This window comes from Euleptes europaea, chromosome 13, assembly GCF_029931775.1.
Source record: "Euleptes europaea isolate rEulEur1 chromosome 13, rEulEur1.hap1, whole genome shotgun sequence".
Taxonomy (NCBI): Eukaryota; Metazoa; Chordata; class Lepidosauria; order Squamata; family Sphaerodactylidae; genus Euleptes; species Euleptes europaea.
The window spans coordinates 31,663,294-31,680,690 of record NC_079324.1 but is presented as its reverse complement, the minus strand read 5'-3'; the positions used below and the strand labels follow the sequence as shown (position 1 = coordinate 31,680,690).

Sequence of the window (17,397 nt, the reverse complement as noted above, 5' to 3'; positions counted from 1 at the left end):
TCTAAATTGGGGTGCAGGTCAGCAAGTGGAGACCAGTTTAAGTAAATCAGGATTGAGTTATCAAGTAGGAAGCCTTGATATGCAGAAGATGGAACTGAAACGCAAATTTTCCAGTTTTGTCTTCTAGACAAAGGAGGAACTCTGATTTGTCGACACAGCCATTGGGGGTGTGTGTGTCAGATTTACAACTTCAGACGCCATATTCCATTTATTGTATCTTTTTGGATCCTAGAAGGACAGACTATAATTATGTACATTGATTTGAGCAATTATAGAGCTTGATTTTTTTTATCAATCCTTTTTTTAACCTACTAGAAAATAGTAAATGCTGTATTGCTTATTTTACTATATAATTATGTTTTGCTAATGATTTATGTCAGGCAGAATTAGGATAGTGGAATTTAATTAAACATGCAAAACAGCAATAAAAGTGATTTTTAAAAATTAAAACACAACTCGGGTTAAAATATTCTGGATGCATAAATTTCTTTTATTAAAATGCCTCCCGCAAATGCAACAGACATCCATGCCTCGGGAGATATATACAGAACAGTTTAAACTATTAGAACAATTAAAAATACTATATAGCCATGGAGATAGCTTGTGTTTGGAGAGCAGCCATCGTTCAGTGGGTAGAGTACTTCTCTGGCATGCAAAAAGGCCCAGGTTCAATCTCCACTTAAGATAGCAACCTTTATCTGGTGGAAACCCTGGAAAGCTACTGACAGATCAGACAGTACTAAGGGCCAAACCACAGCCTTTTATGCATGGCTGTTTCCCTCGCGGTCATCCCACCGATGACTCCAGGACTTTGTTTTGATTATGCATGCAGTTTCTAGCCGTCAGAGGTAACCCACTCTCCCCCTGCGTTTACCCACGTTTTACCAGCGTTTTCAAATTCAAGAGAAAACAGGCCCCTGAAAACACGGGCAAAATGCGGGGAAACGCGGGGGGGGGGGGAGCGAGGTGACTTCTGACGGTCGGAAACAGAATGCATAATCGAAACAAAGACCCGAAATCGTCAGAGGGGTGATGGCAAGTGAAACAACCATGTATAAAAGACATGTTATATTTTTTGATGGGTTGGGTCTAGGCTTACCAGATCCCGTAGCTCCATCAGCGGGAGCTTTTCAGGAGCGTTGCTGTGGCATGCGACACACACACGGGCCTGGCACAATGCGCACGCGCGTCTTTCATGACGCGCCTACATCACTTCCAGGTTTACCCAGAAGTGACACAGATGCTCTAGCAATCTCTGCTGAAACTCTGTGGTTTCCATAGAGTGTCTGTGGAGGTCGCTAGAGCGTCCGCATAAACCCGAAAGTGTCGTAGGCGCATCACGCATACACACATTGCCCTCCAGCCTTCAGCTGATCGGCTGGCAGCTTGGTGGATTGGCGGGATTTTCCCCACCACCACCGGTCACTTGACAACCCTAGTTGGGTCTGGGTTTCCTGGACTCAACTTGGGCCGCTAATACATGGTTAGGATGTCATTGGTTTGTCCCTCTCATGTCTCACACTTTTCTATCCCAAGATTTTTAAAAAAGGAACACATAAGAGGGACAAACAAAAAGAGTCAGGCGGCAGGGAGAAGAAGGCGCTGTCAACCCCGTGGCATACACATACACAAAAAGCAAACGTTTTAACATTAAGGAACTTCTGTTTGTGTGCCTCCAAAGTAGCTGACTTTCTACTTCATGCAGTTTGATAGCCATTCATGTGGGTTGCAGTGGGAATAAGAGAGACATTAAAGAACTACACCCCACACATCCCAACCCCGGCAGGCAACGGCTGGCTTACATCTTCCTCCTTGCACTGTGCCTTGCCTGGTACTGGAAGCGGGGCCGGGAGGTGTCAGCTTGCAACAGGCGTGAGCTCCCCCCCGCCGGGAGTTTATGTAATATGCAATTTAATGTAATTACGTTAAGGGCCAGTTGCAATTTTTTGGGGGGAGGAGGCAGAGTGTGAACGGGAGCCCCCTCCCCTCCTTTACCCACTGCCAGGCTCCTTGTTCATGCCACCTTTCCCCACCCACCTGTTCATGTGTCCGCCCCCGCCCTTGCATCCTTACCCTTTCTTGCAAGCCCTCCCACTGCCCATGCTCACACTTGCCCACAAGCCCTTTCTCCAACTGCATCATAGCCACTGCCAAAAGCAGTGCTTCTGCGTTTCACCTGCACATGGTTCCTCGGCTCTGCTGGGTATCATGTGGAGCCAGGAGTGTTGATGGTAGAGCACCTACAAATGAGAAGGTCGGACCAGAACCAATGCATTGAAATTAGATCAAAAGAGTTTCTGTCTAAGCGGTTCCTCAGTGGAACAGGCTTTCTCGGGAGGTGGTGAGCTCTCCTTCCCTGGAATGTTTAAAGCAGAGACGAGATGGCCATCTGTCAGAAATGCTAGGCAGATCATGAGAGGGAGGGCATCTTGACCATCTTCTGGGCATTAAGTAGGGGTCACTGGGGGCGTGAGGAGAGGTAGTTGTGAATTTCTTGCATTGTGCAGGATGACCCTGGTGGTCCCTTCCAACTCTATGATTCTATGATTGGGTTGGGAAAGGGCAGGTGGCAGGGGGTGGCAATGGGCCCCATCTGAAGCTCTGGGTCTTGGCAGTTGCCCCACCTCAGAGAATGTCAACACCAGCCCTGGGAAGGCTACACTCTTATGTCAGTGGTTTGCTATTCTGCCAGCATAGATGCTAATGGAAATGCATTCTGACATGTATTTGGGTCCGCCTGCTTGAATACACAATGCACACGAGCCAAATGAGATGGAGGACCAACCAACTCAGAATGCGGTCCTAAAGAAAGCGACACTCTTCTAAGCCATTGGCTCCAATGGACTTCAGAAATATTGGTAGGGGGCATTGCCAAGGCAGGGAAGTCCTGGCACATTAGAGGCAAACATAAGACAGGAGCTGGGAAGTAAGGGACAAAGCTTGGAAGAATCTGTTGAGTCTGGAGTTCTTCAGCAGAGATGTGGGTTGGGAAATTATTTTTTTGCATGTGCATCATTTGGTAAACACCAATGCTGCTAAACCAAAATTTGAAGATCCTGGGATTCTTTCACTGTCAGTACTCTCTTAAAGCTATCATTGTAGAGGTGCAGTTACACGTACTTCCTCCGAAAACCATTTTTTAAAAAAACTTGTTTGATTAAAAGACAAAAGAATAATGGGCTGGTTTTTATTTTCTCTTTGTTTCTAATTTCAGTCACTATGAACAAGATCGGAATGCACTTAAGAGAAAAGAATGGGAGCGGAGAAATCAAGAAGTCCAGCAGGATGAAGATCTCTTTGCCTCTGGCTTCAATCTCTTTGGGGAACCCTACAAGGTAAATAAGCACCTATGTCTTGGCATCTTTCATCTGAAACTGTTCTCTCCTTCCCAAGCATTAAATAACCACCAGCCCATCCTTTGGGTTTCATGCACTGCAGAATAAGCTTTCATGTTAATCCACCGAGTGGTTTAATTATCTGTGGCAAGTATGAACCCACCAGGTTGTGTGCCCTTTGGGCTGACATTTATGTTCTTCTGTGTTCCGTCCATCCAGCACTTGGCATCCCCATGAATCCAAATGTTAAGTACTATTAGTAAAATGTACCAGGGTCGCACTTTTTCATATAACCCTCTTCTGAAGAGGTTTTATGCCTGTGATTTTCATCATCAGAGAATTGTCCCCCTTGAACAGTTTTGGGTTTTCTGATTTATCACCAGAGTGCTCCCTGAAGAACTCTGCTGCTTTGCCATGCGCACATTCTTTGCTCCATTCAATCAATGGCAAACTTTGACAGACCCCACCCGATGTCGCAATTTTGAACAGATCTGTGGAAATCTGGTCTTTGAAGTCTACCCTGGTCTTGGCAAATGTGTTGCATAGCCTAACGAATATTTGGGATGCCATTATCTTACGCAGACCCCAGAAAACAGCACTGTGGAAAAAGGTTTTATTGGGTGTTTTTTGTTTGTTTCATGACTATAACACTAATTTATGAACACATGAAGGTGACTTCTGTGTGTGTGTTTCTGCTGTGTGTGTGTTTGCCGTCAAGTCACAGCTGACTTATGGCGACCTCATAGGGCTTTCAAGGCATGAGACATTTAGAGGTGGCTTTCCATTGCCTGGGCTGAGAGAGTTCAGAGAGAACTGTGACTGGCCAAAGGTCACCCAGTAAAAACCAGATGTGACATCATGGGACATCATGTAAAATGGGCCAGTGTGGAAATGTGGATATTGGATATAAGTAGACAATTGATTAAGAGCCCCATGGCGCAGAGTGGTAGGCTGCAGTACTGCAGTCAAAAGCTCTGGTCACAACCTGAGTTTGTTCCCAATGGAAGTTGGTTTCAGCTAGCAGGCTCAAGGTTCACTCAGCCTTCCATCCTTCCAAGGTCAGTAAAATAAGTACCCAGCTTGCTGGGGGTAAAGGGAAGATGACTGGGGAAGGCACTGGCAAACCACCCTATAAACAAAGTCTGCCTCGTAAACTTCGGGATGTGAAGTCACCCCATGGGTCAGGAATGACCCGGTGCTTGCACAGGGGGCCTTTACCTTTGCCTTAGACAATTGATTAAATAAATGTTTAGATTGACATGTGCACCAATTTAAAATCAACTCCCTGAAAGACAGCTTACATTGTATATATACAAATGGTTGGGATAAGTCTGTGTGTAGGTTAGTTTGTATGTTTTTTTGAAAATTATAAATTAAAAATATATTTTAAAAAAGTAAAATGTACAGAAAATGAACAAGAGGAGCAAGTGAAAAAATGGAAAGATACTGAGAGAGAGAGAGACACATGATTTTGTGATTATTTGCATACGGTTGAGATATTTCTGCAGAGAACAACAGTATAGCTGTAGCCACATTGATTAGAATCACCTGTATCTCAGCCTATTAATTGGCCAATTGGCCCTTCTAACATGGTTTGGTAAGCCAGCTGGCTTCAAAATGGGTCCCAGATGGAATGGAAAAAGGCCAACTTAATGCAGACAGATCTTCTAAGAGGCAAATTTCTTTCCATTACCTTTTAGCTCAGTCTGAAACTCCTCATCATGTTGTCTACTGAAGTCCCTTCTTCTGAAGGATACGAGGAAGTGAATGAAGGTCTGCAAACATCAGCTAAAGCATCACATGCAGGCCTTATATGTCTCATGACTAGGGTTGCCAGGTCCCTCTTCTCAACCGGCAGGAGATTTTGGGGGTGGAGCCTGAAGAGGGCGAGGTTTGGGGAGGGGAGGGACTTCAATGCCATAGAGTTCAATTGCCAAAGTGGCCATTTTTCTCCAGGTGATCTGATCTCTATCGGCTGGAGATCAGTTGAATTAGCAGGACATCTCCTGCTACTACCTGGCAATTGGCAACCCTACTCATGAAGTTGGAGACATGTCTAACTGTAGCCAGCTAGTAACTTGTGGGGCTGGGGGAATCTGTATTTGATTGTTTTTTTTTTAAAGCAACAGAGCAACAGAAACTAGGGAGGTACACATTTTCCAAATTAACAAGATCTCTGAATGACTGTGAGGGGGTAAAAGTAGTGAGTCACAAACCAGACATGTAATTTATGTCTTGGAATTCTTCAGAAAGTACATTTCCTGAGGGAGGCAAAGCAGAGATTCAACTTGTGTTCAGAAAATAACGCTGAAAACAGAGGTTTTCTTTCTCAGAAAAAGAGGGGTGGGGTGAGGAGACCCTGCATCCAGAAATTACAAGAAAATATAAGCTATAAATAGTGGCTTCATCAAATCCTAGTTAGGTAATGTCTGCATGAAGATAGCCTATGAAAATGAGCTTTATACTAGGATTTTGTAGCTGGTTTGTTGACACAGTTTGCAATGTCTGAATTCACAAACCAGAGTTCGCTGAGTAGCACTGCCCCTTATAGCTGTCTGGCCCCAAGGAAAACAGTTTAGGGAGCACATTTTTCCTGTTGGAGAAATAAGGAAAGAATTTAACAAACCATGTTCTTCAAAACTGGAATTTTTATTTACATCTGGTAGTCAGCTGTGACTTGACGGCACAAAAAAAAAGACTATCCAAAGTTAATTGTACAAACTATGATTTATCATAATGTCTGAATGCAATTCTAGGAATTTAGAACCACAAGAGATTGTCCTACAACTTAGAGGCGCTTCAGTTCAGGGCTTGTAATTGTGTGGAATGATGGTCATCTTCTGATGTGCAGAGATTGGCCTTGCCAACAGTGCCTTCAAAGTTAATAGCCAACAATAATTTGAGTTAGTCCTGTTGGTACCTGTCCACAGACATCTTTGTCAGCCATTTTTGTGGCATTTCAATGGCCAGAAAAGGGGGGAAATACTACCAACTTTCAGTTTATAAATTCATCACTGTCTGTTCATCTGTATTTGATTCTCTCTCAACATAGATGACCAGGCGAATGTTATTTGGAAACCTGTACTTGATGCCTTCATCTCCATGAGGTTTCACAGATTAATGGAGAATTAGAGGAGTATCGGGGCATTCTTTTTTTAAAAAAATCTGTTATCTTGTCCAATCAAGATAAGTTACACCACCGTAAAAACCAAAATTCCAAGAACAAGTCTTAACCCCCCTCCCTCTACAACCCAGTTCTAAGTATGTTTAGTCAAAATTTCCATCCTATAGCAGTGTGACAGTCCCTTGTAAATGTAATTTGGGGTTTCATCCTAAAGATCCATTTTCGTGAGGACTAGGAATTGGAAGATCTGAGATCATATCCCCGTTCAGCAATAACCCTCGCCGGATCATGGCTATCTTTCAGCCTTCCCTACTAATACATTGTTTTGAGGTTGCAGGACCACATATGCTGCCCTGAGCTCCTTGAAGGAAGGGCATGATAACCAATAATGAAATAAAATGGTTAGGAGAAAAGCCCCTTTTCCGGCAACCCTAAAGTGCTGCTGGGAAAAATAGATGTTCCATTTCCGCTTCTTTGCAGACAGTTCGGCAGAGTGAACTGCACACTGCGTAACGAGACCCTTTAGACCAGAATTGTCTCGATGGCAGCAACCTCACTGGCCCCCTATACACATGTGCTGTCTCAGCAATATTTCAGGGAGGGATGGAGAGAAGAACAAGTGAACGAGTGTTTGGCATTTGCATCGTAATTCCTCCCAGTCCCTTAAGCACAATGGAATCTCCTTGTTTTTAAATTTGGGGGGCTGAGCTGAGACTTGCTTTGGCTGCTACCCAAAACGGTTCATTGTGCGGCTCGGGTTGAAGGAGACGGGTCAGGCACAAAGAGTTTATTCTTTGCCTTGATGGAATGCAGGTTGTTGTTGGGGGTTTTTTTGCCATGGAAAATGACCAACTTAAGCTTCTTCTTTTCTGAAGGAAAAAGTGTTTCTTGTGTACACTGTGATACATAGCAATACACAATTGATTAACTTACTAAATATTTACTTCAGCTACTTTATTACGATCTCTCAAAAGAAAACAAAAGAAAAATGGGAGTTTGACTTTCTCTGCTCTTCTTCTCTTCCCATAATCATTATGTATAATTGGAAGTGCTGTGATTGAAAATGTTCTGGCTATATATTCCCTCCCCAAAGGGTAGGGTTGCCAGGTCCCTCTTTGCCACCAGCAGGAGGTTTTTTGGGCGGAGCCTGAGGAGGGCAGGGTTTAGGGAGGGGAGGGACTTCAATGCCATAGAGTCAAATGGCCAAAGCAGCCGTTTTCTTCAGAGGAACTGGTCTCTTATCGGCTGGAAATCAGTTGTAATAGCAGGAGATCTCCAGCTAGTACCTGCAAGTTGGCAGCACAACCAAATGGCCTGAGTCTATTGATCACATTTTTATCTCACCCAAGGATCTAAGGGTGACATGTATGCTTCTGCCTTACACCACTGTAACTTCACAATAACCCCATGAGGTAGGTTCACCTGTGAGAGAATGTGTCTGGTCCACAGTCACCCAGTGAGCTTCAGAAGGATTTGAAATAAGGCCTTCGTAGTCCTGATCTGACTAGGAGAGCCCACTGGACTCTACCACCAGTTGCAGCCCAGGCATTCAACCAACAGAAACATCTTATTTCAGTTATCTGGCTGGTTCAGTGGGTCAGAATACACAGCGAATAATACCAGGCATGGACTTATGTCCCACACTTTCAGTTCTTGTTCCCTTGAGGAGGTATAGCTCACCATCACAACATGTGTTTAGTGTTTTGTGTTCACAGCATTTCCTGTGAACAAAGACTGCATCTAGTAGATTTAGGAAAGACCAGGCCCTGACATGGATAGCCCAGGCTAGTCCTATCTTGTCAGATGCTGGAAGCTAAGCAGGGTCAGCCCTGGTCAGTATTTGGATGGGAGACCACCAAGGAAGTCTAGGGTCACTACGCAGAGGCAGGCAATGGCAAACCACCTCTGAAATTCTCTTGCCTTGAACACGCTATGGAGTTGCCATAAGTCCATTGCAACTTGATGGCAAACTTGATGGCCAAAAAAAAAAAAAGTCCACAGGATCTCCTGTGAACAAAGACCACATCTAGTAGATTTAGGAAAGACCTTTCCAGCTAAGATCTTGAAAAGTAGCTGCTGATCAGATTAGACTGTACAGGGCTAGATTGGCCTGTGGTCTGACTCACTGTAAAAGCAGCTCTGTGTGCATGTTTGTTTTTCTTTTGAGATTCTGGTCAGCTGTTAGCCTTTGAAGATGTTTGCTTTGAGAAGGCATTTTGTGAAGGGGCACAACCCCATTATCTCTATAACCCAATGAGGCTTGTCAGGAAGTCCCTTGGTTATTTTGTTTTACTGCTGGCTTATCAATTTGGTTGGGGCAGATTTTTGCCCTGGAGGTTTACCAACCTCTCATTTATCGACCTACTGTCATGACTCTGAAGATACCATGATGTGAATTATGATCTCTTTTACCTCCAACTCTTCACTCATTCCAACCCGCTCCAGAAAAGCCTTGTGATTTCCTTCAGTACACTAGGGCTTAGAACATAAGAAGAGACTTGCTGGATTAACCCAGTGGTCCATCTAATTCAGCATCCTGTCGCACACAGGCTTGCTTCAACGTGCACTTTAGCACTGAGGTCCCTCAACCCACACACATGCTCTGCTGGTACCATGGTCCAAAGCTGATGAATTTGGACCTCCATCTCCTAATTTCTCTTGTCCTAATTTGTGCTGGTTCTGGAAAATGTTGTAAAATCAGGCATACATACTGAGGGATGATTACAGTATTTCCCATACCTTGAGCAGAGGGTTTTTGAGTTTTATTTTTTTTAAAAAATTAAAGCCAGACTCGCATCTTGCTTGTTCATTCAAAGATACATATTTTCTCATTCAGCACCTAGAATGATGTGCAGACATCCTCTTTACAAATGTGGGACAGCACAGTTGATGTCGTTTCCTGGTGTCTTGCCCTCCCTTTTCTACACTCAATTCGGGCTGAGGGGTGGGACATTGCTTTGTCCGCAAGGTGATATTTCTCACCACTTCAGTCATCTGCTGGGCAGGCCAACTCAAAGAATCCTAGTATACCTTTAATCCCTCCATCAGGATGATGGCACACCACTCATTTATTCGTACAAGGGGAGGTTCAATGCCATTCAAGGCTTCTCTGCCCAGATTAGCATAGAAAGATCCAACACATCGGCTTGATTTTTCAAGGTGCGTTACAACCATGTCTTGGTATGGGATCATTAGGATTATTATTTCATACCAGTGTTCAGGAGGTGGAAAGTGATTGGATCAGAGTTCCATGGCCTTTGAAAATGTGAAAGAAAGCTTGCATCAATCCTAGTCTGAAAAATGCATTTATTGTGTGTCTGTGAGTGTTAGTTTTCCCCTTCTACTTCCCTATCTATCTTAGTGGTAGGATGAGTTTACCTGGATAAATTCTCACCTACCTTTAGGGAATCGCTTCCAGCCAATGCTCAAATGGAGGCTTGCAACTCAACACAGCAGTTTCCTCATGGCAAGTGCAACCAGAGGTTTGAAATGTAGTGTGCGTACAAGCTCGTGTGTGTGTGTGTGTTTTAAATGCACGTTTAAAGAGAAGCAGATACAGTCTGGGCAATAGAGTCGAAAATCACTGACAATGAAAACATAATAACGCCAAAAAATGAGCCAGAATTTGCTTAATAATCTCCACACTTTACAGAAAATAACTGTGAATCATTGATTTGCAAAACACATGCTGTGCAGTTCCAGGAAACAGAGCAGAGCGGCCCTTCCAAACACAGCCGACAACTGTATTTATGTGTTTCTTTGATAACAAATGATCTTATAAATGCTCAAGTTAACTTTGTCTAATACCCAAGCTGGCCTGAGGCTGAAGATCCAGCAAGGGAACTGTATTAGAAGAGTCCATAGCAGTAAATACAAAAATACATTTCGGTTTTATTCCACCTGTACTGTACAATAAGGCTCTTGGTACCCCACCAGTTTAACAAGAGGAGTGTGTGTGTGCGTGCGTGCATGTGTGTGTATGTGAGTGAGTAAGATAAAAACACAAGTAGAGCCCTGCTGGACCAAACCATCTAGTCCAGCATCCTGATGCTGCCTCCTAGCACAGGCACTCCTTGTATATGGAGGTTCCCTTTAGTCATCATGGCTAGTAGCATTGATGGACCTTTCCTCCAGGTAGGGTTGCCAGGTCCCTCTTTGCCACCAGCAGGAGGTTTTTGGGGTGGAACCTGAGGAAGGTGGAGTTTGGAGATGGGAGGGACTTCAGTGCCATAGAGCCCAATGGCCAAAGTGGCCATTTTCTCCAGGTGAACTGATCTCTATCAGCTGGAGATCAGTTGTAATAACAGGAGATCTCCAGCTAGAACCTGGAGGTTGGCAACCCTACCTCCAGGATCTAACTCTCCCTTTCTCCCCTTTGCAAAGAATCCTCTTGCCAGAGAGACCTGTCCTTCCATGCATATTTCTGGTTGAGATATGCAAGAACCACCCTGTATTTGACCCTGAGGCCTCCAGTTGCTGATTGTAAAACATGTCACATCAGAAGTAGGCACTAAACACCTCTTGCCCCTTTCTGGCTCTCTCACTAATAAAGGGTCAAAGAGGATAAGATGTAGATCATGGATTTCCCAGAGTCCTTTGAAGCAAAATTATAGCTGTGTAGTCCCTTGAGTTAGATAAGGGCTATGCTGGGTGGAACATTTGAACCCCTTCTAACCCTTTCATTAATCGAAATCAACTGCCATCTGTTATTAGACTTTAAAGAAAAATAGACAGTCATTCGTCATTTGCCCACTTTTCCCTGTAATGGACGTATACCATGCCTAGGGGGTGAGGGTTGGTTTCAGTTAGTGAAAACTTGCAGGGGTAGAAGGCTTAAACCTGGTCTCCCGTCCCCACATGGCCCTAACACAGGTCAGGGGCCCTGCACATATCTTCCAGCATCAGTTTTGACCCCATATTATATTTAAAACCAGTTTTTTTTAAAAAAAATTAAGTGTATTGTTTTATAAATACGAATTCAGTTGAAATGCTGTATACCTATTTTCTTGGAATTATGCTCCATTGAACTTTGTGTGGTTTACTCTCAAGTAAGCCACCCTTCAACAGCTGCCAACTATCATCTCATTTTAGGTAGAGATACTAAGCAGTGACTTCATTCTGAGACGCTCTTCTTTGGTTTTCTTTTTGTATTTTAGACTAACAAAGGTGATGCTCTTGCCAACCGCGTCCAAAATACGCTGGGGAATTATGACGAGATGAAGGATTTGCTGACAAACCATTCGAACCAGAGTCATCTTGTAGGAATCCCAAAGAACTCTGTGCCACAAACCCCAGTAGATAAAAATGAACAGAGCTTCTTCCCGGAACAAAGAAACCGGATGATCCCACCCCACCAGATTAGTGGCCACTCGTCAGCATCAATGCCTCCTCCACCTTCCATATCATCAAATTCTGGTTTGCTGCATGGTCACCAGAGCAGCAGGAAATCCAGGACTGACTGGTCCCGTGGCAGCCACAACTCCAGCAGTGGCCAGGCAGGTCAATCTGGTAGCCAGCAGAGTAGGACGAAACATAGCACCTCTCATGAGCAGTTGCAAGGCAGGTACGATGACCTCTACACCTGCCCAGGTGAGCAGCATAAAACCGGAGGAGCTGAGGAAGCCAACACAACACCGTCGTCGTCACACTCGAGAAGGCATAATCATTCCAAATCGACGGCGGTGGAACATTCGTATAAAGAAAGCAGCCATTCAAAGTCTCCGGTAGACCTTGATTTTCTGGGCCATGGCCCTGGGTCCCCACTCCCTTCCACCTCTTTGTTGTCTGCCAACAACAGTCTCTCAACTCAGAACTTTCCTCCAGGCCTTCATTGTAAGAGTAGCATGACACAGCAAAAGCCTACTGCTTATGTTAGGCCAATGGATGGCCAGGACCAAGTTCCCAATGACTCGCCAGAACTGAAGCCGCCAGTAGAAATTGAAGGTGTGTATGGAAACCAGCCCTTCGGATCACTGCTGGAAGGAAAGGCTACCGGACTGGGCTCGAAGAATAAACTACCAAAGCTTACCATCCCTCAAGCTAGTGAAGTAAGTCTGGTTTTCTCCTGCCATATTTCAGTCTGTAGCTCTGCTTTGATTTCTGATTATACTGTCACTCTCTTAGTCCAGTTGTTATTGTTGCTTTTCTTTTTTCAAAGTGCAAGCCAGAGGCAAGCCAGAGATCGGTAGGCTTAAGATCAGAGGTTCAGTTATCCAGGCATCCCATAACCACCTTAAAGAAATGGGCATGGGGTCGAGCCCCAGAGTTGGGGAAGAGGTCAGGAAGCAAATTTATCCTTCTGGCATCTGTACTGTTGCTGCTAGGACCTGGCTGCTACATCCCCTAACTCCCTTATTCAGCAGAATAATCACAGTTGGCAGCCACTCGTGGAAAGAAAGGATCCCAGGTCAGATTTCCCCATAGGCCTGACCATCATTACCTCTCAATGGAGCTGTACTTATAGGGGAGGAGAACAATCATTGGAATGCTCAAGCCTCACATTTTCCTTACCATTTGGCTGCCAAAAAAACATTCACTAGCTCCTGAATTGGGGGTGGGGTTTAGGAAGCACCATTGCTTAATAGTATTAATATCATTGGGCTTTATTACGAGAAACTCTACATTGGTTTGTAGCCAGCTTGGGACCAGGAATCTTACCCTTTTTCCAGAAAAGAAATGGCAAAGTTGTGTTTTTACTTTCCATAGTTGGCAAAGGGTAATCGGGTCTATGTGCAGGTTGGTTTTGTTGGGCTGCAGTCATTAACTGGAATAACTATCAGTTAATTGCTTATTACTGTTAGTAACACAAAGGTGGTAACATTCCAATTTTGTTGAATGGACTTGAAGTCCCACGCACACCTTATTTCCAGTTGCAAGAAGCAAATGCTTTGAAAAGTTATTTAAATAAATGAATCAAATATTTAAAATACATTAAATGCTAGCTTAGTGTAAAGAAGTTTGTCATCTTTGGCAAATGTAAACTTAACATCTTGGAAGAAATTGATTCTGAGGAGGGAATCAGGGCACCTTCTTCTACCAAAGCCATGTGGGATGGGGTCCGTAGTAGGGGAGGGAATTGGGTGAGGCTGAAAGAAAAAGCTGGCTGGATCCAACCCTCACTATGTTGCTTCTTTATTCGGCAAAAACTGGAGGAGATGGTGGAAATGCTCCAATGCATAGCAATGTGTCCTTAGCAGAGTTCAACTACATGTTCGGCAGAACTGATCTACGCTCAAATTGGCGATAGCTTGAAACCTGCTTATCGCTTGCTGCAAATGACTAAAAGGGCACACACATTTTTAGCTCGTTTCGTTCAGATCCCATTGATTTGTTTTGTGTTGCTTTAAAAAGAATTGGACTCATATCCTGTTGAGCCTCTCTGTGACTATCCTGACTCTCATCCCTAAGAACAGACTTGCGATCAATATGTTTCAGTCTATGATTAAAGCAGGTTAGATGTTGTTTTGTTTGAGTTTTGGTTGTCAGACTATTTAAAGCAATGGTACTGCCAGGGTGTTACTGGGAATATTGACAGAATGACTGGTATTTTTATATGATGCTTGTTTTGTCTTGAAGAACTGTATAACACCCCCCACAATTTCTTCTCCTGAAATGGGTTTTATCCTTCACCAACCTGGCTGTATGGATTCTGTGCATCCAGATTCATTTCACAAGAGTACAGAATTATGGGTGCAGTGCTGTGTATATTGTGTGTGTTAAGTACCATCAGGTTGATTCCGACTCATGGCAACCATATGAATCAATGTCCTTCAGAACGTACTATTGTTAACAGCCTTGCTAAGGTCTTACAAACTGAGGGCCGTGGCTTCCTTTATAGAGTCAATCCATCTCATGTTGGGTCTTCCTCTTTTTCTGCAGCCTTCAACTTTTCTTAGAATGATTGTCTTTTCCAGTGACTGTTGTCTTCTCATAATGTGACCAAAGCATGATAGCCTCAGTTTAGTAATTTTAGCTTCTAGGGACAGTTCAGCTTCTAGGGACAGTTTTAGCTTCTAGGGACAGGCTTGATTTGATCTAGAACCCACTTGCTTGTGTTTTTGGTGGTCCATGGTTTCCATAAAACTCTCCAACACCACATTTCACGTTTCTGTTCTAGCTCCTTCCTGGCTGTCCTTCCAAGTCTCAATCTCCTTCTCATTTCTTGGTTGCAGTCTCCTTTACTTGGACGCAATTTCCATTGAATTCAGTGGCACTTACCTCTGAGAAAACCTTCATGGGGAATATAGATGGCATGAAATGAGTATGTCCTTATTGATTTATAGCTTGTGCCAGAACACACCAGTGGGCCACAGGGGAACTGCTGGTGGGCCACACTAAATTGATTGATTGAACCCAAAGTTACCTCCCAATAGAGGAGGCTACCTGCTGTATTTCTGCTGGGAGTTGCTGTTACATCTCTGCATCAATTCTGATTGGATTGGTCAGTTATTCTATATGTAGAGGCATAGCAGTTACTTGTCTAGAATAGTGACTAGACTAGCTGCATGTTTAGAATAGTGACTCATACAGAAACCTGGAGAGTGAGCTCCTCTAAATGCAGGTAGTTCATACTTTTGCCCGCTCTAAAAGTATACCTTGTAAAGGGAATCAGTGACGTATGGTTCCAATGTTAATTCAGACAAAAGAATGCCTTAACTGTCAGAAATTTGGGAGAAACTAAAAGATCCCTTGAGTTTGCAAAAGCATATTTCTAGTTCTCATGGGTGTAGATATTACCTTTAAAAAAGGGGGCAGTTCTTGGAGAAAAAACTCATAGAGATGTTGAACTGGGAATGGGTAGGTAATTCTGTTGGGTGTCTTTCCTGGGTGGAATCCTGCTGATTAGGAAGCAGTGTTCAGCCTTTTCCTTTCCAAAGGGCTATCAGAAACACAGTGTACTCCGCAAATTAAGCATATAGAGCTGTGTCATTTCATAGGGCTGCATCTATTAAATGGTCATTACTGATTGATCAGGTGGAGGATTTTTTAAAATTACCTATATTGAGCATGAACACTTTTGATGTGAAGGCGGGAAGAACCATCTTGGAAGAAGCATCTCTTTCACATTGGAGAGAATGCCTCTGCTAGCTCCTATTCTGATGCATGCATCTTCTAAAAACAAAAGAGGAAATGCTTCTTCCTCTTCAAATCAATTAGTTTATTTTATTCTCTACATAGGCTAATTTATTTAGATTGAACCAGTTAATTGATTACCACTTATACAGTCAATCACCTGAGACTTCTTAAATTGAATCATGATGCTAATAATTTATTCAGGCCACATAATTGGGTTTTCCATAATAAGGTGGGCTTTGACTTTGCGTAGCATGTCATAATTGTGGATATATGGTCTGAAGATTAGCAACTATTGAAAATTAATATGTACGGGATAAGTACTGTGTATTTTGCAGTTATTTTCCTTTTCAGAGGTTCTTAGCATGGTGGTACATATCTGGTGCATATCTCAAAAGCAGATAGAAATAACACATTTCTTCTATAGTTCTTTCCTAAATCTCTATTTCATGGCTGGTCATGGTTTTTATAAGCACCAATGTGTTCTTAGGGTACTTTATTGCCAAAGGTCAGCTTTTCTTCCCCCCTGTTGAAATAATTGTTTTTAGCCAATAATTTGTTTGACTGCTTTAAAGGGGGAAAAAATCCCCTGCCATTATTTATTAACATTCCAGAGGGCAACAAAGACTGATGTGTTTTGCAGGAAGGCTTGGAATAATTTTCTGGGAACAGCATCTGAAAACCGTAAAAAGGCCTATTTATATCAAGTGGAAGCTGAGGGTTACTTGCAGATGGTGTTTTATTAGAAAAATGTATTTGTTAATAAACGTAGCTTTGTACAAGATTGCTTTACAGATGTTTCTGTTTATTTTTACCTTGGGTTAAAAATCTGCTGGAGCAGTCTATTGCAATTTGTCACCAGTATTGTTTGGCAAAAAAATAATTGCATGCAAAGAAAATAATGAGGTTGCAAAGGCAAATAAATGTGTTCGTTCTTGCTGTCTATTAAATACAAAACTGAATCCATTAACAAATTTGGAAGGGAAGATCTAAGTCAGCATTCAGTGGAACTTTAGGGTATGTTTACAAAACCGCGTAATGCGGGTTAGCTACAGCTGAATACTTTGGAGTCACCCCATTGCGCATATGTTGTAATCCTCAGTACCGCATAGTCCAATTTAATTAAAAGTGGGAAGGTACAATCTAGCGGGAAGATCTCTCGCACAGAATTCCTAGAAGGGAATGGAAGATAAGCAAAGGAACTTCTCACCAGAACTTCTTGAAGACTTCGGTCCATCTAAAAGTCATTAATTCCAACTGCTGATTTGTAGGTTGGGATGTATGATATCTTCTTTTGAGGAATTAGTAGACTGTTTTCCCCATTGGAAACATTCTCTCTTTTTTTGTAGGTGTTTGGAAAACCGAAACTTAAACTAGGTGTCCCCTAGGTCTAATTAGCCTTACACCTGAAATCCAGTCTTAATCTATGTCTGTCTCCTGTAGTTCCATTGTAAAACTCCCAATGCCTATAAAGCAACAAGGAAATATATGGTTTATCATTTTACTTTTACTTGTCCCTGATGGGGGCAGGTATAGTGGTTAAGAGCTGTGGTTTGGAGCAGTGGACTCTAATCTGGAGAACCAGATTTGATTCCCCACTCCTCCACATGAGTGGTGGACTGTAATCTGGTGAACCAGGTTGGTTTTGTCACTCCTCCACATGAAGCCAGCTGGGTGACCTTGGGCTAGTCACAGCTCTCTTAGAGCTCTCTCAGCCCCATTTATCTCACAGGGTGTTTGTTGTGGGGAGGGGGAGGGAAGGTGATTGTAAGCCAGTTTGAGTCCTCCTTAAGTGGTAGAAAAAGTCGGCATATAAAAACCACATCTTCTTCTTCTACTCTCTCCTAGGGTGAGTTGATATGGCTA

The 17,397-nt window shown here is 43.2% G+C and overlaps 1 protein-coding gene across 2 annotated transcripts in view; it reads left to right on the top strand.

The window, feature by feature from the left end:
• AFF2 (ALF transcription elongation factor 2) overlaps positions 1 to 17,397 on the top strand; it is a 472,104-nt gene that overhangs the window by 121,157 nt on the left and 333,550 nt on the right. For both annotated transcript variants that reach the window (XM_056859368.1, XM_056859367.1), the window contains exons 2-3: positions 3,215 to 3,335; positions 11,616 to 12,506. In XM_056859368.1, the coding sequence (XP_056715346.1) occupies positions 3,215 to 3,335; positions 11,616 to 12,506 (1,012 nt within the window). The remainder of the gene's footprint in view (positions 1 to 3,214; positions 3,336 to 11,615; positions 12,507 to 17,397) is intronic.